This window comes from Coturnix japonica, chromosome 9 (assembly GCF_054131305.1).
Source record: "Coturnix japonica strain WE chromosome 9, WE-NBRP24, whole genome shotgun sequence".
Taxonomy (NCBI): domain Eukaryota; kingdom Metazoa; phylum Chordata; class Aves; order Galliformes; family Phasianidae; genus Coturnix; species Coturnix japonica.
This window is the reverse complement of record NC_140671.1, coordinates 17,622,461-17,644,752: the sequence shown is the minus strand read 5'-3', so window position 1 is coordinate 17,644,752 and position 22,292 is coordinate 17,622,461. Positions and strand designations below refer to the sequence as shown.

Sequence of the window (22,292 nt, the reverse complement as noted above, 5' to 3'; positions counted from 1 at the left end):
TTTCTGCCGTTCTCTCCTGCTAACTTTATAAATGTATAGTCTTCACTGAGAAGATTACACAAAGATCATCTAGTCCAACCATTCTACCACATCCCAGTATGATTTATAGTAACAGTGGTAACAGTTCACCTTGTTTCCTCACAGCCCGCAATGTAGAAGTAACGAAGCACCTGCAGGATGTAGAAATTGAAGAAGAGAGCTCTGCTGTCTTCTCCTGCGAGCTGTCCCATGATGACGAGGACGTGGAATGGTTCCTGAATGGTTCCTTTACACCAACACTTACAATGACATCAAGAACATTGGCAATTGCTGCACACTGACAATGAAGCAGGTTAAGCCTGAGGATGCTGGCACAGTGACAGTGAAGTCAGACAAGGTATCAGAAAGCGCACCTGAAGGTGATAGGTGGGTCTGATCACACCCCTCCTGGATGTAAGAGATGCTAAGGAGCTCCAGTTCATTGTATTGTGCAGCAGTCCTGCTTCTAAAGCTCACCTCTCTGGGGCTCAGATAGCCACCAAAGTCATGATGGGCTTTCTTCCAGTGATTTATGAAATTAAGGATTTATGACTGCAGGGAGAGATCATTCAGTGTGTGTTTTGCCTCTGGGATGACTAATGACCAGGCTGTGAGCAACCTGATCTAGCTGTGAATGTCCCTTTTTATTGCAGGGGAGCTGGGCTAGATGGCCTTAAGGGTCTCTTCCAATTCTAAGGATACTGTGATTCTAATCTGCTCTCCCCAGCAATTAAGCTCTTTTACTCTATGCGCTCAGAGTTTGAAGGATTTCCTCTTTCTCCTTTCTTTTGCATTTGGTGGAAGTTTTTTCCCCAGTATAAACATCTGATGTGTGAAATAGAAGACAGATAAGAGGAGTCAATAATACAGGAAAATCAAAAGTGTTCCTCTTAATCCTGTGGCCTGCTGTATGAGCTCTGCTCCATGTGAGGGCAATGCCAGCTCTCCAGCTTTAGAAGAGCTGCATCCCAATTACTTCATATGATATCAGTCCCACCCAAGGCAATGCAGGCTGTCCCTCCTGTTCCCTGTATTCTCCTACTGATTAGTTCAGAATTTCATAAAGCGTATTCAGTCAACAGACATGAAACCGCTTTAGGTTCTATATTGGTGTCATCAGTGCTGGTGAAGATTTATTTATCCCTCTTTAAAAATCTGAAAGCAACTGGAAATGTCTGATCTTCTGTATCACGTTGTTCTGTTTTGCCTGTTTAATTGCAGAGAAGCCTGCTGTCTTCATGAAGTCCTTGGATGATGTTTTTGTTGAGGAGCGGGGTGTGATTAAATTGGAATGCGAAGTCTCTATAAAGAGAAGGTCAAACCAGTGTGGAAAAAGGACGGTGTTGTGCTCCCTTCTGGCAACAAGTATGAGCTGGTACAGTCTGGGAAGACCCTATGTCCCCTTATCCATGACCTCGAGATGTCAGATGCAGGTTTCTATACCTGTGATATTGGCACTGATGTTGCCAAGTCAAAGGTCCGCGTTCAGGGTAAGTACTGTGGAAAGTAAAGGAGTGCTGAAAGCACATTCAGTGTGGTCACTATGTCTTACACCTATTCCCCCACGAGCCTTAATAGTTTCTACAATAGAAGTGTATTACTACAATTTAGCACAGTGATGTCTGGAAAATTCCCATTGCTTTTGATGTAAATGTATCTCATTTTGCCATGAAAATCACCAAAGACGTCAAGAATGTCCTGGAAATGTTTCCTTTCAAACCATCCCTAAAATGGAGAAATGGTTTGAACACCAATAGGGGTAGGATGGTAACAAATTAGCTAATAGAAACAGTTAATTTCTTGTCATAGGCAAAATCCTTTTTCTCATGCAGCATCCTAGAGTTGTCCTCTCTGTTAGGTTTTTCCCTCTGTAGCTCATTGAATCTTCATTCTGCTCCATGGACTGAGCTGCTCTAATTGTAGTTCTTCCAGAGCAAAGACAAGAGATTCACGTCTCTTTTTTTTTATAGCTTTCTGGTAATTCTGAGTGGAGAATGTCTTAGAGAATACATCAGTAAGGAATGCAGCCATGTTCTGCAAATCCTGAGTTAAAACACCAGTACTGCTACTCATGTCAGTCACAAATGCCTTTTCTCCATATAAACCTCATACTAACCTATCTCTTATCTTCCAGAGCTGAATAGTGGCATTACCAAACGGCTGAAAAACACTGAAATCCAGGAGGGAGAAGATTGTACTTTTGAATGCATTCCGTCCCATGAAAGCATTGATGAGTTCAACTGGACACTGACTGGAAGCAGAGTGGAAAGTGGTGGGCGATTTAAAGCTTCTAACGTGAGTCGGAAATATACTCTCATTATCAAAAGTGTGACTCCTACTGACGCTGGGGAAGTCGTTTTTACTGCCCGTGGTCTAACCTCCAAAGCCTCTCTGTCTGTGAAAGGTAATGAGATGGGAGAGATTCTGGGGTCTGATTCCTTCAACTGTCTTCTGATAAGATTGTCGTGAGAGCTAACTCATAATATGGTTAAAGTGAATAGCAACCTTCTACTTGAACCTCGAAGCACTGAGAATTTCTCTTAAAAATAAGTAAAAGGAGGAAACATTTTACACAAATGTGAGAACTACCCAAAGCACTGGGGTAGTGTTGGCAATGGTCATCTCACTACAGCTTGTTCCATTAAAAGTAAATCAGGAATGATCTGTTGAGGGAACTGTGGGAGCAAATGTCCTCTAAGTATAAGCTGAAGGGATGGCCTTCACATCATCTAGCTGTACAACAAATTCCTATCTAGAACATGTGCATCTGAGAGCATCATCCGAGGCTCCCAGTGTGATGAGTGGAGAGAAGAAAGAGGCAGTTTTCAGACATGGTTCATCATCCTCAATTGGGTAGATTTAAGAGAGAATAAATGCTGCCTGGAATTCTATTGTCTGTACTTTGCAGATTACTGCTGGCTGTAGGATGGCATCTGTTGCAAGTGCCTCTCTAACTTATCTCCAGCATGTAGATGCATGTATTTTGAGAGAGGCATCCTACCCTAAGTGTATGTTACTCAAAAAGCATGTTTTCTTTCAGAAAAACCTACTGAGGTAACAAAACAGCTGGAGGATAAGACAGCAGCAGCAGGGCAGGACATCAGCCTGAGCCGTGAGCTGTCGAAACCAGATGTGAACATCAGGTGGTACAAGGATGGCAAAGCAATCAGAAAAAGCCAGAAGTACAACTTGCAGCAGGAGGGAACTGGGGCCATTCTGGTCATCCATGACTCTACTGCCAAGGACAGTGGGGAGTACCCCTGTGAGTCAGAGGACTCCATAACAAAAGCCAGGGTCACTGTGCAAGGTGAGTTGAAAAGCACACTGGGGATGGCATGTAGAGAAGTCGAGGTAAATATCTGCAGCCTGTGGGTGATGTTTTTCTCTTCTGTTTCTTTGAGCAGGATCAATTCTTAGTTTTCAGAAAATATGATGGATTAAAATCTTTTCCTTAAAATAATCTGGAAACTGAATGATTCTCCAGTGTGATGTGGATCTGGGCAGCCTGGTCTGGTGGTTGGTGACCCCTTGGAGGGGGTTTGAAACTAGATGATCTTTGAGGTCCTTTTCTACTCAGGCCACTCTATGATTCTGTGATCATTCTATGATTCTATGATCTTGGGTGTTAGTGAGCCAAGAAAAGATGGCAATCTGAATTAGTCTATATTGAATATGTGTAATCCAAACTATATGCGGTTTATCAGATGAGATCCTACCAGCGCATGTATAATGGTATTGAACTTTCCAGATATCTACTGGAATTATCAAACCTATGTAAATGGGTGGACTCTGTGGTCTTCTTAGACTCTTTGCATCTCTATGTGATATTCTGAAATGAGGGCAAAGGAGATTCAGGACACCTCTGTATGCTTGGGACTTGTTGGGGTAACAAATCCCTTTGTCCTACACCCTCATCCTTTTTTTTTTCCTTCCAGAAAAACCTAATTACTTTATCAAGGAACTTTCAGATGTGAAAATTGAAGAAAGTGGAAGTGCACTTTTTACATGTCAGAGCGAGAAAGCCGCATCCTTCGTCATATGGAGGAAAGGCATTGCTGAGCTCAGGCCTGGCAGGAAATACAAGAGGGCACAGAAAGGACGAGACCTGCAGCTGTGCATAAAAAATCTGGAGAAAAGTGACAGTGACGTGTACACCTGTGACATTGGTGATGCCCAGTCCAGAGCCAAGCTGGTTGTACAAGGTATGTGTGAGAGCCATATGACTGCGCATCCTGTTTCTCCACTACCAAGACATTATCCTGGTAGAATTTGTACATTTATGGCAGGTCTTTGGGGCTGCAGCTGTCTGGCCTGAATAGCGGTTCACAAGCCATGCACAGAGCAAGCTGCACAGAAAGGGAAAGAGCTACCGACTAGAGCAGAGCCATTGAGAACTTTATGTATCATTTAAAAACCAAAAATGCTGATGTACGGTGAGGCTGGTGACCCAGAAATCAGTGTGAACTTTCTATCTCTGACCTTTCTGAGTTACAAATAGTCCTCCAGAGTTCTAGGCAAAAATTCCCTGATGCTGCATTCTGGGTAGTTGTCACGGTTTAAACAAAAATCTACCTGTGTCCGTGACAGGGGAGCCACAGGCAAGCGAGGTGCTAGAAGGAGCTGAACCTCTGTCCCAACTACTTCAGAAGCAGCTCAAACCCCCTCGTACATGGCTAAGATCTCCTTCTCAGTTGGAGTGTAGCACTCCTCAGACCCTTTATATGCTCGACTCCAAAGTCCCGGGGGTTGGCCTTGGGTTTCTCCTAAAGCTCTTTGCCACAAACTCCAAGTGGGACCTTTCTCTCCAGCAGCAGTGTAGAGGATGTTCTTTACATCCTGTCCTGTCCGTACTGGCCCCAAGGCCACGGCACGGGCTATCTCTTGTTTTCTCTGCTCAAAAGCCTGCTGCTGCTCAGGACCCCATGAGAAATTATTCTTCTTCCGTGTTACCTGATAGAGGGGGCTCACTATGTGGCTGTAGTTTGGGACATGCATTCTCCAAAAGCCCACTACTCCCAGAAAAGATTGGGTCTCTGTCTTGTTGGTGGGAGGAGACATAGCAGTGATTTTTTCAATCACATCTGCTGGGATGTGTCGATGCCCATCTTGCCATTTTACACCTAAGAACTGGATTTCCTGGGCAGACCCCTTCACCTTGCTGCGCTTAATGGCAAAACCAGCTTGCAAAAGAATTTGGATTATCTGTTTTCTTTTCTTGAAAATCTCTGCTGCTGTATGGCCCCACACGACAATATCATCAATATACTGCAAGTGTTCGGGAGCAGTAAAATTATTCATGCTTTATATGATGTTATGATGTGGAATACTGATAGCAAAATTACAAAATTATTAAACCATGACACCCTGGTATTTTTCTTTTTTTTTTCTTAAATATTTTCCTTTTTTTTTTCTTAAATATTTTTTTTTTTACTATTTAAATGTTATGGGCACATCTTATAGAAACACAAGGCTGTTTTCAAAGAAGTGCATGCTGTGTTGCTGTATGATGAGCAAGATACATGTATTCTTCATCTAGCAGGAATAGTTGCTGAGCCTTAAGAACAGTTTCAGAGAGCTTTGGGAATTTGGGCATTTTCCTTGTTTCTGCAACACAAAATGAAAATTTACGCTGTATACAAAGAAAAGGGGAGTCCGAACTTGTATGTTAAATTTGAAGGAGATCAATCTGGGGTAATATTTAAAAAAAAAAAAAAAAAAAAAAAAAAAAAGGGAGTGTGGTCATCAAATACTATAAAATATATTAGCTGTTACTAGAATGCCACTTATCTTCCCCCCATATGAATCACTGTCATGTTGTATGTGAATTTGTGAGGTGGGTTTTGAAGCTGAAATTAAAAACTTCTTGTATAGCTGTCTTCATAGTGGCTATCCAGACTATGTGTAGAAATAACAGCTATTATGTAGTCAGCTATTCACCAGTTTTAACTGATTATAAATTACGTTTCAGGGTGGAGAACATAGCATAGTGCCTGACACCTGTGTTGATCCTGAGGGCATTCTTGATTCTGTGCATTATGATGTCATGGATATTAAAGAGCAAACTGAGGCAGCACATAGTTCCATTGTATCCCTGGGGGACCTGAAGGAAGATACTGGCTGGTTTGAAAAGCAGCTGGAGAAAACTAACTTTGAACTGATGGAGACCAAAGAAGAGCTACCAGAGAAAAACACCAAACTACTTAAAACTGAAGAAGAGCTGATGCAGAAGAACAAAGGTGAGTTATGCGATGTGAAAGGTAGAAGACAGAAGTAGTTCATTAATCTAAAAGAGAAATAACCAGTTTGAGTAGGAATTAGAGGAGATGTTCTACCTTTGGAACCATAGCCTGTAGATAAGTGATAGTTTGTTCCTTGTGTATATTCAGGTTCAGCAATTCCACGGTTTTTGGTTATTTCTTTTCTTTTTTCCCCCCTCTCCTTTAAACTGCAACTAGCAGTTTTACGCTTTCGTAAGTATGGGGTTAAATGTCTATATCTTGATTTTTACTTTTATATTGTAATCTCTACTCCTCTTTATGTCTTGTTGATGCAATGTTTTCGTTCCAAGAAATATAGAAAACTTTTGAATCACTCCCAATAAGTGAAGACCAAATGCAAATTAATTAATCTGTTCAAAAGCTACCTAAACGTTAGAATATCTGGAAACATTGATTACTTAATAAACTATCTATTGGCTACTTATGTAATACAACCTTTTCTGTGTGTTACAGACTTTGAAATGCAGGTGATTAAATTGGATGAGTCTGTTGAGCAACTTAAAGAAGCAACTGAGGTAACTTTATCAAGAAGATGTTGTGTAAAATTGTTTTAATTAATTAATTAATTAATACCAACTTGTGGTAGCTTAAAATGCTATTCCAGTAGGCTCAATTAATAGATTTCTTACTGAGCTTAGCTTAACTGAATTTGCCTTTAATGCATTGTGTAATTCAGCTACTTAACACTACATTAGAAACTGATGACTGAATTTTTTTTATTTTTTATTTTCAATCTCAATCGAGGTGCAGAAAGATGACATTATTACAGAGCTACAAGACTTAAAATCTCATTTAGAGGAAAAAGTAAAAGATTATGTGAGTTTTACACATCTCCGTATCCTTATACAAAAAAAGAAAAACACTAATTCTATGCTTGTAATCAATACATTTTTGGAAAACTGATTTTCTGTATGTAGCTGGTACTCGCTTAAAATTGTAAACAATTCAAATTTATCTGAAGGTAGTTAACACAAACAACAAAAATATCAGTGTGTTCCACTAACTCCTGCCTCACACTCCTACATCAGAGGAAGAGCAACAGTAAAAGTATGTTGAGTAGAGTTGGAAGTACGAGTATGAATGGTCAGGATATCTCCACGTTCTATGCAGTCCATAAAACTTTATCCTGACTAATGTACTGCGAGCTACTGAATATGTGAAGACTAGCTTGATTAAGTATGTGTGCATACCACTTCTGGTGGTTTTTGTTCATTTTTTGATGTTTGGTAGCCTGAAGTAGCTCTGAAAACATTTATAGTTAATTCTGTCACTCAGATCTCTAACCTTGTAAGCTTAGCAACTTGACCCTTCTTAATCTTTGACTGTCTGCATCACTGCAACTTAGTATTTCCATGGTATTAAAGCTGACTGTGATGAGTAGTCATGTCCTCACCTATTACTTCTTCCAAGAACAAGGCTCCAACTCTATCTGTGAGATTGTGTGGCCTGAACACTTCTGAGGCTTTTCTTTTCATAAGTTACTAAAGATGAATAATCAGTCCTTGGCAGTGCCAGCATGGCTTAACAATCGTCATCTTGTAAGTAAGGAAGCTTCACTTGTGGTCAAGGACACAATCTAAAATATGCGTGACAGAGCTGACTAAGCTTTAAGGTTGGATTATATCTGTCACGATGAAAGTGATTTTAGCAGCTTAGCTGAAGTGTGATGTGATGAACTTGTATGAGAGCTGACCATTTGCTCTTTGACCATGTTTGTAATTTTGTTGACTTCTTGGAAACAGGAAATTCTTTGATAAACCGGTAAACTCTTGATTGTGTGCAAGTCTTTTACTCTGTAACCTGCTAGGCTCTTGCTTTCCCTTGTATACTCTACCGAGTATTGTACTTGTCATTATCTGAAGGTGTACTTGTTCTGTCTGCTATTGAGATTTGTAACTGATGTCTGTAGAGTCACCGGGTAAATATTTTAGCTGTATGGCTTTGTGTAAATATTTGCCTACAGAAGATTACTGAGACTTAAGTGCTCCTTTTGTTAAGCTTCAATGTAACTGATCTTATATCAATACAGGAAAAGACTACCTACCATTTAACTACCATTAAAGCAGAACCGGCAGAAGAGAACACTAATAAAGGAACTGAAAGCAGCCAATTTTCAGTGCTTTCAGTTAAAGCACTGAAACAAGAGAAAACTGAGTTGGAAGTGGGAAGAAAGCACAGTACTGACGAGGATAAGCCTACTGTGGAAGAGCCACCTCCAAAGAAAGGTACAGTTTCTTCCATCGTTGAACAGGGTGTCTTCCAAAACAATAAATTGCTTCCTATTCCGGATAGGAAGCAAAAGGCTGTGAAGCGCGTACCTTATGGTATAAGGAGAAAAGCCACTGTGTTCAACTGTAAATAGAAGTAACTGTTTTCTTCTATTTGTGAGTATTAATAGCATCCAATTTCAAAAACTGCTTAATATATATTCTTTAGCTATGTTAAATATACACAGTAGAACAATGAGCACAGGTATGTTGTGCTGGTTCTTTTGTAGAATTAGTTATATAAGTAGCACGAGCAAAAGTGTTTTAGGAGATGCTAGGTTATCTCAGCTTCAAGTTCAGGGTATTTACACCATTCTCTGAGCTTTTAGGTCTTGTTTCCTATGCTCTGTAATAATGCTTTTTCCCTACTTCCTGTGTAAGGAGCTTCTAGACTGAACATTACACATCTTCTCCCTAGTCTTATTTATCTTGCTTTAGTGCTTGCTTGTTGTTTTCAGCATAAAGTGTTTAGATTACTTATAAATCATATTCCCCTCACTAGCGTTGCTGGGAGCAGCAGTCAAAACCCAAAACCTGGTTTGGGGTGGAATATGCCACTGCTGTTTCTTCAGTATGACTTTTAAATCAGTTGAGGGCTGTATATAAAACTCCTTAGATGAGTTAAGACGCTGTTTCCATGCAGTACATGTGAATCTGTATGTAATGCAGGCTGCACGTGGGTGCTATAAAATTCTGCATTGTAGTAATAAAAGGACTGTACAAGAATCACCATTGAATATATTGTTGTGGTGACCCAATGCCTAGTAAGTCTTGACTTATATTTATTTTTTTTAATACTTAAAGTATGCATATTATGGAATGGACATAACTGGATTCTAAAGCAATGATGAAATACAGCAGAAGTCGCTTTTGATAGAAAGAAAATGCATGTGATTTTAGCTAATTGCTCACCAGTTAAAGAAAAAAACAGCCCCAAGCTAATGGAATATTTATGGAAACTTGAATCTGCAAATTTGTACAACTTTATGAGTGAACTTTATATGCAAAAGAGTAAGTGTGGACAGAAGTAGGAATCCTCATATTTTGTTTAGAGATCAACTGAATAAGAGAGACAGATATCAACACTTAAGTGATCAACTTGTCCAGGGTTTTATCTTTCTTTTGAAAGTAAGAGGACTGTGAGTTGGAATGAAATTTCTTAGAAAACTGTTTATCTACCATTTAGATGTAGATGGAGTGATTCCTGGCTGCCTTATAGGGATTGCTGAAGCACGGAAGATAGAAAGAATATAGCTGTGAATTATCTATCTCGTTCCCATGTTTCTTAAATCTAATTAGATTTTCTACTGGTGTGGAGTGGAAGGTTTGAGTAGTGCCATGGTAAAAGTGTTCTTCCAGACTGAAAACCTTTTGCTGTTAATTCTGTATAGAAATCTGAGGCACCTGATTACGTGTCCAGAGGACTTTAATTCCTTCACTAGTATCAAATACTATGTGATGTGAGGGCATGGCTTGCATATTATGACAGTTTTTCACTTAGAAGTTGCTACTTGGTGTTGTGAACTGCTATGTAATAATGATTTTAATCAATCTGAGCTACATTCCTTTTCCCTTTTTTGTTTGTTTGTTTGTTTGTTTGTTTTACAGTAGTTGTAAATGAGAGAAAGAAAAAGAACACTGTAGAGCAAAAGAAAATTGAACACATGAAACAAAAGTGCTCCACGTACCGAAAGGAAGTACTAGCACTGAGGGAAAGAACTGAAATCTTGGAACGTCATTTAACTGTGCTTGAAGAACAATGCGGAAGAGAAAAAAAGAAGATTTCAGTAAGCAGGTAACAAGCCTGCGTATTGAGCTTTCTTTTTCTGAAGAAACAGCTGATGTCCTCCGTGAACAAATTCTGCAGGGTCAAGCTGACTATCGGGAAATTGCTTCTGAACTGGATGAACAGAAATCTATAAATATGACACTAGAAGACAAAAATGCACAACTAACTAACAACATAGAAGTTGCCAAAGAATGTATAATTGACCAAGTGTCACAAGTAAAAGAAATGCGGACCAAATTAGATGAATTATACAAATGTCACTTAGAGTTTCACGTCATCAGTACTGACTTTGTCAGTGTAAAGGATTCCTCAGACTCTGAAAAAGATGAGCCAGGGACATCTCAAATTAGTTCTGCATGCATTCAGTCACAGACTTCTTCCATCTCAGATCTTGTGCAGGACCTCTCCTTTTACTATAGTCTTGAAAGGATTTGGGAAGTATGCAGAAGTATTGTTGATGTTTCCTCACAAAAAAGTCAGCACATCAAAGCACTGCTTCAAGACAATGAAAACCTAAAGGCGGGACTGAATAATGCTGAAAATCATAATCGTCAACTTGTAATGAAGCTATGTGAGATTACAACTCACACTAGTCAGGAAGATGATCTTGTGAATCAGTTACATGAGCAAATAGAAAAGAAAACTCAGGACTTTGAAGAAAAGACTGCAGAAGATCAGAGAGTGATTGCACAATTTCAGGAGGAAGTTGCCAACTGTGAGGTAAAAATAAGAGAGCTCGAGTATCTCCTGGAGGCTTCCAAGACAATGGAAGACAATGTGTCAAAACTCAATGAATTACTTAAAGAAAAAGAATCTATTATTGTTAATCTAGAGACAGTTACAGCAACTCTGCAGGAGAAGTCTGCAAATGCAGACAAAAAGGTTGAAGAGTTAAGTAGCAAAGAAGCAAATCTGATTCAAGAAGTTATGCAGCTGAAAAACAGCTTGGAGCAGGTGAAACATTCTCTTCGGGAAAAGGAAAAGAGTGAAATGGAGAAAGTGCAACATATAGAATCGTAAGTAACCACTGAGTTAACTTAGAGCCCTTTGAGAATGAACTAGAGTTAAAAATAGTTAATGGGAACATCCCTTCTACTTAATGCATTTGCATGCTTATCAATGGCCAAACTACTACTTTAGGATGCTTTGGTATGCTACTTGAGTTCCAAGGGAAAACAGGAGTGTGCAAGGAAATAAAGAATAATATGGGAATTTCCGGTGGTTTTGTTGTACATCCCTCAGACTAGCATCTGAATAATTTATTGCTTCAGAATCTGATTATGAGAAGCAAGCTGAAATTCAAAAGTAATTGTTTAAATCTTGTCACTGGTCTGGATAGATTTAAGAGTCTATTTACAAATAGAAACCAACAGGCAGGGCATGGATTAAGCTGTAATTGCTGTTTCCATGAGATGTGTAACAGTAATGTTCTTTGTCTCTTTATTTTTAACATAAGGCTAGAAAATATTCTTTCTGAGAGTTCTGCCCTTGTACTGAATTTGAAAAAAGATTTGCAGAGGAAAGAAGAAGAGTATGCAGATCTAAAAGACAAACATTCTGATGCCGAGAAACAAATTCAGGAAGTACAAAGCGAGGTTTGTAGTCAACTGAGCTATTTTTTTCTGTAAGATTATGCTTGGCTTTCTGCTGTTAAAACTTCTCAAACTTTAACTATGAAGCTGGAAATTTCACTCTAGTGTGGCTAGCAGCAAGTCTTAGGTAAAGTTGCCATTGAAGCTCTAGAGGGGACCAGAAGTTAAAACATGGTTTCACATAGATAATGAACAGAGGAAAGTAAAGTTGGTTGGTAGTCTGGAATAAGGTTTGTGAAGAGAATAGCTGATCTGCCTCTGGAGGGGACTTGTTATTATCTCTACGTTACTGGTGACTTGCCATTGGTATCCGTGGTAACTCCAAAGCCTAAAACCTAAGTCTTGTGAAAAAACGCTGATAACTGGGAAGAAGAATGCTATTTACTTGAAGAGAAATAGACTAATTTACAGAGGCTCTTTAATATAAGTATGTATATTTTTTTTTCTTCAGTTTCAGCTTCAGTGATGTTAATAGTTAAAATTTAATTATTAAACAAGAAGATATCTTAAAACCCATTTTGCAGGATCTTAGTCTGGAAGTTTATTGGGTGCGCTTGGGGTGGAAAATTGAAGCTTAAAAATAATTCATGTCTTCCTTGGTAACCTTGCACTTGCTGTCATTTTCCTACTCAGCACTTGTTTGTGAATTCCTCTTTATTTAACAAAGAAGTATTTGGCCAGGTTGGATTACAGAAGTCTTTTAATTACTAGCGCAACGACACATCATCAGTAGGGTAAAACTAACCTGTCTCACGACGGTCTAATCCCAGCTCACGTTCCCTATTAGTGGGTGAACAATCCAACGCTTGGTGAATTCTGCTTCACAATGATAGGAAGAGCCGACATCGAAGGATCAAAAAGCGACGTCGCTATGAATGCTTGGCTGCCACAAGCCAGTTATCCCTGTGGTAACTTTTCTGACACCTCCCGCTTCAAACCCGGAAAGTCGGAAGGATCGTGAGGCCCCGCTTTCACGGTCTGTATTCGTACTGAAAATCAAGATCAAGTGAGCTGTTAAGCGAGCTGTGCTTACATTACAGGTGTCCACGATGCGTTCTGTGGAGGAATCCCTCAGGAACAAGATGGATGAACTTGAAAGGATTAATAACCAGTTTAAGGATGAGCTGGATTTTAAAGACTCTACTATCCAACAACTGAAACGGGTATTTTACTTGCTCTTAATTTTTATTAAATGAATGATGCAGGTTTTCCAAGCAACAGGAAAAAGGTCAAAAAAAAAAAAAATTGGAGCAAAATGAAAGTGGCCAACTGAAATTAGTGGTAGACCATGAAAGATATTCAAATAATTAGTCACTACAGAGCACTGGCAGATTGCTTTAAATACAATAAACTGCATAGTAAATACATATATAATACATGCATATAACCTGATCTTGTTGAGTGACATCACGATATGTTAATTGAAATGTCTTACCATAAACTCTTTTTATCAGCTTGAGTCCTTATTTATGCTATATGAAAAACTTATTAATTCTAGGCTGTCTTAAAGATTCTGCTTGTTTCTACTGTGTATGCTTTTCTTTCAACATGAAATATAGGAGCTGGAAGAAAAGGACCATAATATTCAAAAGTGGCGTGAGGAGAGAGATCAGTTAGTAGAAGCTTTGGAAGAACAGCTCAAAACTTTGGCTCCTAATGCCATACAAAAAGAGACAGAAATAGCAGAACTGAGACAATCTGCCTTAAAGGATTCAAGCAAGGTCAGCTCTCCTTTCCTCCTACCTGCTTAGCTACCCATAAATTCTGTAAAACTCCTGTACCTGCTCTTTTTATTCTGGGTGTGGTTCTGTTCTTGAACACTGTCGTATTGACATCATGTGCAACTAACCAAAAAAAGCACCAGATTTTATTTTTGTTCTTCAGAAACAGAATTTCTGTTAATTACTAAAATTTCAAATTTTTCAGTAGTTCAGATAAACAGATGTCAGTTTGATGCTTATGATCCTACAATCAGACTGGACATCTGTAGCTTTTTCCGATAATTCACAGCATTTCCGGATCCCAAGCTAGGCTCAATACTCAGATAGTAGTTCTGTCTCAGGTTTCTTACTTTCTTTGCTTTCTCTGAGGTAGTATCTACAATGGCATGAAAAGACAGAAGGGGACGTGGAGAGAAATTAAGGGAAGCATCAAAAAGCAGAGGGGGGATGATCTCTGGAAGTTGCATTTCTTATTTCAACATCCAGCTTTTAATCAGGATAGCCAATCTAAGCCGTAGCATAGAATTTCAGAAGCTAAACAGAAGACTAATGAGTTGTGCTCTTTTGAGAATGTTTGGATTCACTTTCTCTGAGAAGAAAGATGTTCTCATAGCAAAACTTCCCCTACAACTGCTGACTTTCTCACAGTACCGAGGATTTGGGAACAAATAAAAGCTCGGGTTATTATATCTTAAGGGAGATGAAGGCTGAAGCACATAAGTAAAATAGAAGAATCAAAATATATTGTATTACAACTTCCCAGGCAATTCTGTGACTACTGCACTTGTAACAGTGACCATACAAATCCGTGAAATGTTACTGTTCTTGAATAGTTACGTGTTCTAAAAACTGATGCTACTAAGTAATTGCAATACTGCTTGTGTGTGTTAATTCCTTTTGCCAATCCCACAACTCAGCAGTTTTTACTGTTTATTAGGATAATGCAACTGTGATAGAAGAGTTAAGAAAAGAACTGGCTGACAAAGATGACTTTATAAAGGAATTAAAACAACGCATTAACCACAGTAGCCCTCAGTCTTTACCAAAAATACCTTTACTTGAAGAAAGACAAAGTAGAAGGAATGACTCTAGTAGAAGGAATGAAAAGGTATGATTATATTTATAGAAAGTAAGTACTTAACATCTTGTTAACCCCTTTTTTTCTTCTGTTTTCCTAGGAGATACTGGAGCTGGAATCATTTTTCTTAGCATATAGTCCTTTAACTACATATTCAGTGATGAGTACTTGTTGGTTCTTTTTGTCTTCCACTCAAACATGAGCTCTCATCTTCTCAAAAATATTTTATTTACTAGAACACCATCTCTCTGTGTACATTATGGAACTTTTCCATGCAGTTTTCCATGTATTCGTATGTGGATGTGAAGATTAGGCAGAGGTTTAGCCTTTGGTGTTCTAACATAGCAGCTGTGAGCGTGCAGAGTATGGGGGGAATGGATGACAAAACGACCAGCGTTACAGATTTTGTCCCTAAATAATGACTTGCTTTCTCTCTTTTGGAGGCAGAATACTGCCTGAGACTGTTAGTGAGACCCAGTAGGGTGTATCTGAAGATCACACAATGAATAGATGTTACTACCTTCCCACACTTGTGCTGTGTTTCAGCTTACGTGTTCATGTGGCGTCTGAGCTTGAGGTTTTACACTGTAACTTTAGAAAACTCGAGATATTTTGGAGGTCTAATGCATAGCCTAATCTTTACTCCTTTTAAATATTTACAGCCTAGGAAACAACAAAGCAAAACTAAAACTGGAGAAAGTATTCCATTAAGATGCAAAGCTGAAGACAATTATTTGTCATGTCGATGTACTAGGAGCCTCACTTCATTAAATGAATCTGAGGTTAGTATGAAACTTCAGATCTGAAAATGTTGTGATTGTATTGCTTTTGATAAGGAATGAGTAGGAAAAGATCTCATGTTCTCTAAACAATTCCCAAGTTTTAATTTATTTATCCCTTTCAAGGTGATCAGATCACCTGTTTTTATAGCCTTTGATAGGAATAAAAGCTGTTGAAACAATTGTGTGATGAATTTTTGTCAGGTGCTGTTGAAAACTCTCCTCATGTTAATGCTTATGAAGTGGCTCATGATTCGATAAGTTACTTGGAAAAAATTCATGGAGCCACTGAAACGGGCACAGCAAATTGAACTTATTTTCTTCCTCTACAGGATTTCTGGACATTGTTTTGTTAGCAGATGATGTTAATCATTCCTATATAAGTTTTTAATTGCTAACTTTCATAAAATGGCAGTTACATATATTTTAAAAACAAAGTATTTATTAACCAGCTTAATTCTTGGAAATACAGTGGGTGGTGATACTCCATTCAGATTCTTAGCAGAGCCTGATAAAGTGGCTCTGACTACTTTTTGTCTTTCTACAATCTTTGGTAACTTTTTGAGAGGAAGAAGACTCCCCTCAGGGGGTTGGAACAGTGTAAGTAGTAAAAGCTGCTAGTCTGTGTTTGGGACACTGGAGTTTGCTAGTTACTAGCAGCAGTAGAAGCAGCCATCTACCATTTTCTGATGCCCCCAGCAGCCTGTCTTCCATGTGTTCAACCAGCATCTGAACTCATTTTTGATATGCTAGCTGAATTCCTGCCATAGAGAAGGAGGAGTCCAGGTGATCTCAGTTCTGACTTTGTTGTTCCTGTTGAGAAAAACAGGATTGGGTGGATTGTGGACAGTAAGTGCTGCTGGGGAAATGCATACTGACATTTCCCTGTCACTTAGCTGTGCATTTGCTGCCATTTGACCATGAGCAGGTACATGATAGCCTTCAGCTTAAGTACGGTGTCATTGCTTGAATGTCTGTATTCTCTCCAGGGAAAAGATAGCAATGGAGTTCTTTAATGACTTGTACTGGGCTTGCACCTTGCCAGCTGGACCTTACTTATGTAAATAACATCTCTAGTGTAGAAGAGGAAGGGCAAATTCTATAAGATTAAGCTGGAAGTTAATCGAACACTTGAATCAAATGCTCCTGTTCCTGCCCAGTTCTGACGCAGCAGAGTTGAGATGAAGAAAATCGTGTCAGTTCTACCACCATTCTCTATTAAAAAAAACTGTAGTTGTCTGTGCCCTTGAGAAAAAATGACTTGTAAAGTATCAGGCTCAGTTTAACATGGGGAACTTTTTTTGTGATCATAGATTGGAAATAATTTTAAATGTAACAAGTTCTAGGAAAGAAGGGTAAAACTCTGCTGTAACTGAAATAGACTCCTTCTGTTACAAGTGTTCTTACAGCAGGAAAATTGAATGCTTACATATCCTTTTCCAGATGCTTTATAGCTTTTTAATCTCATGGCTACCTTAACACTTGCACTTAAAATTCTTCTGTGCTATCAGGAGCATTTGGAAACTGTCCTCGACTCTTCTGGAGTGTCCACAGAAAATGGCAAAACTAGTCGGTTCCCAAAACCGGAGCTGGAAATCCCACTGACACCTCTGCAACCTGATAAGATGGAGATAAAGCAGCACGGCAGCATGATACCTTTAGGAGTGAAAATGCCTAAGGCAAAAAAGATAAGAAGTGATGACATGGATGAGGTATGACCTAGACCCAACAGAAAACAAAATATCTGATGCCTTTTTACCATTCTCATTTAAGCATTAAAAAAATGCTATTTCTACCTCAGTAAAGTAGTTGAAGAATTTAATCAATGAACTGCTTTAATGAACAAAACTAATAGCCAAGCTCAGTGATAATGGTTTAAGAGAAGGGAATTTCTCTTAACTCCATTGTGTATTTTCTTTGAAACCTGTAGACATAAATCAGCTTTTTAGACATCATGAGATGTCTAATACTGATATCTTAATGTCCTGTTTTTATAATTGAATGCTTATTTATTATTTGATTTACAGTGGAATAGTTACCACTAGCAGATACTTCCCTACTATTAGCAAAAGTGTTTAAAGTGTTCACTTTTGTGACATCAATTGTTCTTTCCAAAAGAATCATGGCTGAAACGTGTCTTATTTTCCCAGGATTTGGTGAAAAGTGAGAACACGAAAAATACAAAATCTGTCATGGCTTTTAATTCCCCCTTTTGCAAGTGACGAGAAAATGGTTGGTTTTTGTTCTAGTTTTGAAGCTAGCTTGGGACTTCCTGTAATTGTTAATTAATTATTAATTAATTGATCCTGTAACACGAAAGAAGCAGTGTCTTATCCTTATGTGTATACCTGAATGGGAATCTTACATGCTTATGAGCTCTTCCTATTAAATTCCATAAGCTAACCAAAGGGCAAGTCAGTCTGTCCCCAGAGCGTGTAATGGCTGTACTGTGTAATGATTTGGAGGGAAGGATATTGCACACTGAATAGTTGGGAAGAGAAGCTTTAGTGTATTATCGTGTGCTTTTGTAAGTGAAGCCCTTGTATTAAACTAAGGTTCATATCATTAATATGCATGGCAGTTATTAAAAACAGATGTTCACATGTGATAGCAGTATCCTTGGCATGGTCAGAGTATGAGTAGTAGATTTTTCCCATCTGTTGTCTTCTGTTTTGTATGTTTGTTTATTTTATGTAATTAGAACAGCTTATGTAAGAAACAACTCCACCGCTTGGGAGCTACTTTTAAAGAAACTACTGCCTTATTAAGAAACTTTAAGAAACGTATGCCTTGAAATAGCTGAGATTTTGACAACTCCCTAAAGGGTATAAAATTGTCTACATTACTTGCCGTTGTGGTATCATCAGCATAATGAACAGAGGTGTCAGTAGTAAAGCTCAAAATGTCAACTTAAAATAACGTTGAACTAAAATGAAGTTTAAACAATGCTCTTGTTTCACATGTTCACATCTCTGTTGAACAGAAATACGGAAAAGACTACTTCCTGAGAAAGCGAGTACATGCTTCAAGACTGACTAAAAAGAAGGATGAAACACTGCAAAAAGTTGGAGATTTTATTCAAAGCTCTCCTTCTATTATACACCATAAAGGTTGGTGTAGAATAAGTTTTATTCCATGTTTTCTAGACATTGTAGAATGGCTTGTTTCTGCTGTAGGCTATTAATGTATGTGTTCTTAGAGAACTTGTCTGCCATGTTAAGTTGTCCTTTGATTTATGAAGTAAATGCATTTATTCGTCTCTTCAGAGATTCATTATTACATTTGTGAAAACCTACAAGTATACAGAGAAAGTTGGTTCTGTCTTGTGCTTCTGTCAGCACGAAAGTTAGGCCTGTTGTTTAACTCCTGCTGAAGTTTCTGACTTCCAGCGACTTCTGAGCCATGATTGTCTTTCATGCTCCATTTTAATGTGTGCTTTAAGCTGCCGTACCTGAACCTATAAACAGTTTCAGCTATAGAAGCAATAAAGAACCTCGATGAACAAATACAATTTATGAGTATTTTCACTTAAATTTTAGGTGTCATTTATAAACCAAGTTTGTTACGAAGCTTTTTTTGCATTCAGTGATTTAAAGACTCACAAAACCAGTAAGTTGACTGGTTTATGTATCAAAACAAATTTCTTCTAGCCAAGAAGCTGATGTCAGCAGTAAGTTCTCCTAAATCAAACGAACCTGAAAGTCTCGAAGAAGGAGAGACCAAGCCAAAACGATCCAAAAGGAAGCTGTATTCCACTGCCGTTTCTGGCCCTCTAGATATACCTGCTTCTTCGGTAAGCGATTATAATGTAGTCTTGGCTTAAAATAAACTACTAAGGAGTCCAAACAGACTGGAGGTTTCATCTATTTGCAGGGGGAGGTTGAAAGTACTGAGGTATTTCTTTATTCTACCAAGTCATTCTTGTTGGTCTTCCTGCTGTTCTGTTTTATTTTGTCCTCAAAGATCTCTGTGTTTGGCTGGCTTACAGTTTACTAAGTAGGTGATGTAGCAATCACGGAGATGTCTTCTAATTTGGAATCATAGATAATTTCAGTGTGTTGGAGTGGAATTATTCTACTACACGCTTTTCTAGAGCACAACTTAGACAGCTTTTTAGGTATGCTTAAACTATGATCTCCTGTCTAAGCCAACTTGCAAAGGATCTGATGTGCCAGTTTCATGACTCTGTCGGCAGCTATTGTGCTAAAAACATTCTTGCTCTGTTGGAACTGCATCTTTTAATTATATTAGAGTCCTTTTTCTGTTCAGCATAGTGATCATTTGCCCATACTGTAATATCCGTCTGAATTTTTTGATGATTTGACGAATGATAGGGGCAGAAACCAAAATGTTATATTTTTTTTGTTAGAGGATGAAGAAGATGAGAATTTCTTCTCTCACTGTAGTTCTGAGAACATGGAACTGAACCGAGAACTGAAATTCTGGTCAAGTCATAGCTACAGGGATTGAGGCTAAAAATGTTTTCTGAACGCTTCATGTTTCACAAAACAAGTATTATAATACTCTTTTGAAAACAAGTATTTCAAAATGAAAGCTGCCTTCAGGCTTTCCTCAGATGTGTGTGCTTTTTTAAGATAAACAGGATTTTGTACATTCTCCATATTTGTTCCTTGTGATTAAGCTGCATTAAAATGATCTCGGTATCCCATAGTTTTCTGAATAAAATATAATAAGCAAATTCCATTCTGAAATCCATTTAGGGGAAGAAATATGTTTGCGTGGGTCAAGAAGAGCTTGTCAGTCTTGTGTGAAAAGATGAGTAACTTTTGAAATGTTTTCTTCAGGAATCTTAGGAACAAAAGAAGGAAAGTGATCATCTGATCATCAAGCGACGGCTGAGATCCAGAACAGCTAAAAAACCTTGAAGAAGCGTGTTTGTTCCCCTTTCTCAGGACATACTTTCATCGTATTATTAAAACTGGTTGTTAATAAACAGTAACAGTTACTCCGTTGTGTTCTTAAATTTGTATATAGGTGTTTGTTGCAGAACGGCGGGAGAAAAGCAGACGACCACACCTGTCATTGACATATGATCAGTGAATCTCATTTATTCCTTGGCTGCGTGTACCTTTATAATACGGATAATTAGCTCATACATATTGCAAAAGTGGAGCTCATCATTGGTTCCCAATTACATACCATCCCCGAGTATCTTAACAGCTTGTTGTTATCATCCTGAAAGATACTCCCTTGCTGAGTTCCCAGAACCATGGCTAGTTTCTCACCATCACAGGGCATCCTGATGTTCTCACTGTCCTTGCAGGTGTTATGGCTGCTTGATTAACCGCACCGTGTTTACGACCCTTCTCAGCTAACTAGCTGTAAAAAACACTCTCTACAGGACCCCACAGATTACCTTCAGAATTCAACAGTTAGTTCTGTTTCCTTTCTGAGTGCATAACAACCTGAGCAAATGAATTGAATGACATGGCTTGTTAGTCTGGTACAAACTCTGCTGTACACTGGAACTTGGTCCATTTGTAAGCAGGACTTCGTCCATCTCTGCAGGACAGCAGAAAACCCTTTGTGCTAATCATGATGCCAAGAAGCAGAATGCAGCAAATGGCAGATGATTCAACTGCTTCAGGTGTTCATTTCCTTAAAACTGCGAATAGTTTTGGACTGAGAGTTTGTAAGCAGAACGGAGCTCTTAAAGCTGTCAGAGATTATTTCTGCACTGTTCAATTCTATCTGCATAACATACACAGGATCTCAGAACTGCGTTGCTTAAACTGGTGGAACGTGTTGAAGTGAACTGGGATGAGCAAGTTTTAGAACTTAGTCAGAGTGCTATAAAAAATGGATAATCTCATGAGTATTAAGGTACAGGCTTGCTATTTCTGCACTGAATTTGTTTTTATTTTACATGGCTGTGATCTGAAAGTTGCTTGAAACGCAGGCACCTAGGCACTGTTGTGTAACTGAATTTCACACATGATAGGTCCTGAAATATCCTGGAATCTAAAACTCTGACTTGTTTTAAGTCTGCTGCTTGAGTCTAATCAGGGTCATAGTGTCTGTGTGCAGTGTTTCTTTCCCTGTAATGCTCCACATCATTTCATTTTGGGAATATTGAAGGAAATGGACTATGTGCCATAACTGTTGTTAGAACAAAGTATGTCTGGTGTGATCTTATGCATAGGTTCTGTAACTGCTCTTCACAGCTCAGGTGTTTGACCTTCCTTTTGGTGAAGTGATGAAATACCGCTGGTTTCTATTTGTGCTTCTAGGCACATTGAAGCTCTTAGGAATACAACAATTGTCTCCAGTTCTTTTCAATGATATCAGTAACAGCTCGAGTGCTGCTGCCCACTAGGTAGACCCAAAGAAGCGAGCTACAGTGAAACAACACACGAGCTGGACCTGCACGAGGATCACATTCAAGACAGTGGCTCTGTTGCTTGAAGCCTATTTGCTTCTTCCTGCCGCCACTCTATTACCAAGTATCAACAACCTCTTTCATGATTCAACTTGCAAAACGTTTGACACTAACCCTTGTGTTTCTATGCCTTCCTAGGTGATTCGAGCCCTTGTCAACCCCAAAGATCCAAACCAAGTAGTGATGTGCAGTGTGTTTCCATCAATGGAGAGTTCTTATTAAGCATGAATCGCTGCAATTTGGATGACAGCCTTCCACATGGTAACAGTGATGGACACAAGGGGCTCATCCACGTTCATGCTCTCATATCTCCTGGCTCTGCTGAAGATGCTGACCTGAGCCTGCCAGACACAGCAGTCACCTGCCTGGA

General features: G+C 38.8%; 2 protein-coding genes across 2 annotated transcripts; both read left to right on the top strand.

The window, feature by feature from the left end:
• The first annotated feature begins 5,990 nt into the window (after positions 1–5,990).
• Positions 5,991–10,439, top strand: LOC146759713 (uncharacterized). Its single transcript, XM_085509623.1, has 5 exons — positions 5,991–6,254; positions 6,750–6,811; positions 7,041–7,112; positions 8,326–8,521; positions 10,172–10,439. Exons 1-5 carry the CDS (start codon positions 6,062–6,064, stop codon positions 10,360–10,362), a joined length of 714 nt encoding a protein of 237 aa, XP_085365749.1. The 5' UTR covers positions 5,991–6,061; the 3' UTR covers positions 10,363–10,439.
• A 2,380-nt stretch (positions 10,440–12,819) lies between these two features.
• LOC146759712 (kinesin-like protein KIF20B) lies at positions 12,820–17,240 on the top strand. Its single transcript, XM_085509853.1, has 5 exons — positions 12,820–12,852; positions 13,504–13,665; positions 14,603–14,773; positions 15,406–15,525; positions 17,034–17,240. Exons 1-5 carry the CDS (start codon positions 12,820–12,822, stop codon positions 17,238–17,240), a joined length of 693 nt encoding a protein of 230 aa, XP_085365979.1.
• The last annotated feature ends 5,052 nt before the right edge of the window (positions 17,241–22,292 follow it).

What these genes read in the sequence shown, in the direction of transcription:
- LOC146759713 (XM_085509623.1), top strand. Translation starts at nt 6,062, where the DNA reads ATGGATATTAAAGAGCAAACTGAGGCAGCACATAGTTCCATTGTATCC. An exon ending in AACTTAAAGAAGCAACTGAG is followed by an intron (nt 6,812 to 7,040) that starts GTAACTTTATCA and finishes ATCTCAATCGAG; the next exon opens with GTGCAGAAAGATGACATTAT. An exon ending in AGAGCCACCTCCAAAGAAAG is followed by an intron (nt 8,522 to 10,171) that starts GTACAGTTTCTT and finishes TTTGTTTTACAG; the next exon opens with TAGTTGTAAATGAGAGAAAG.
- LOC146759712 (XM_085509853.1), top strand. Translation starts at nt 12,820, where the DNA reads ATGCTTGGCTGCCACAAGCCAGTTATCCCTGTG. An exon ending in ACAAGCCAGTTATCCCTGTG is followed by an intron (nt 12,853 to 13,503) that starts GTAACTTTTCTG and finishes CATGAAATATAG; the next exon opens with GAGCTGGAAGAAAAGGACCA. An exon ending in CTAGTAGAAGGAATGAAAAG is followed by an intron (nt 14,774 to 15,405) that starts GTATGATTATAT and finishes AAATATTTACAG; the next exon opens with CCTAGGAAACAACAAAGCAA.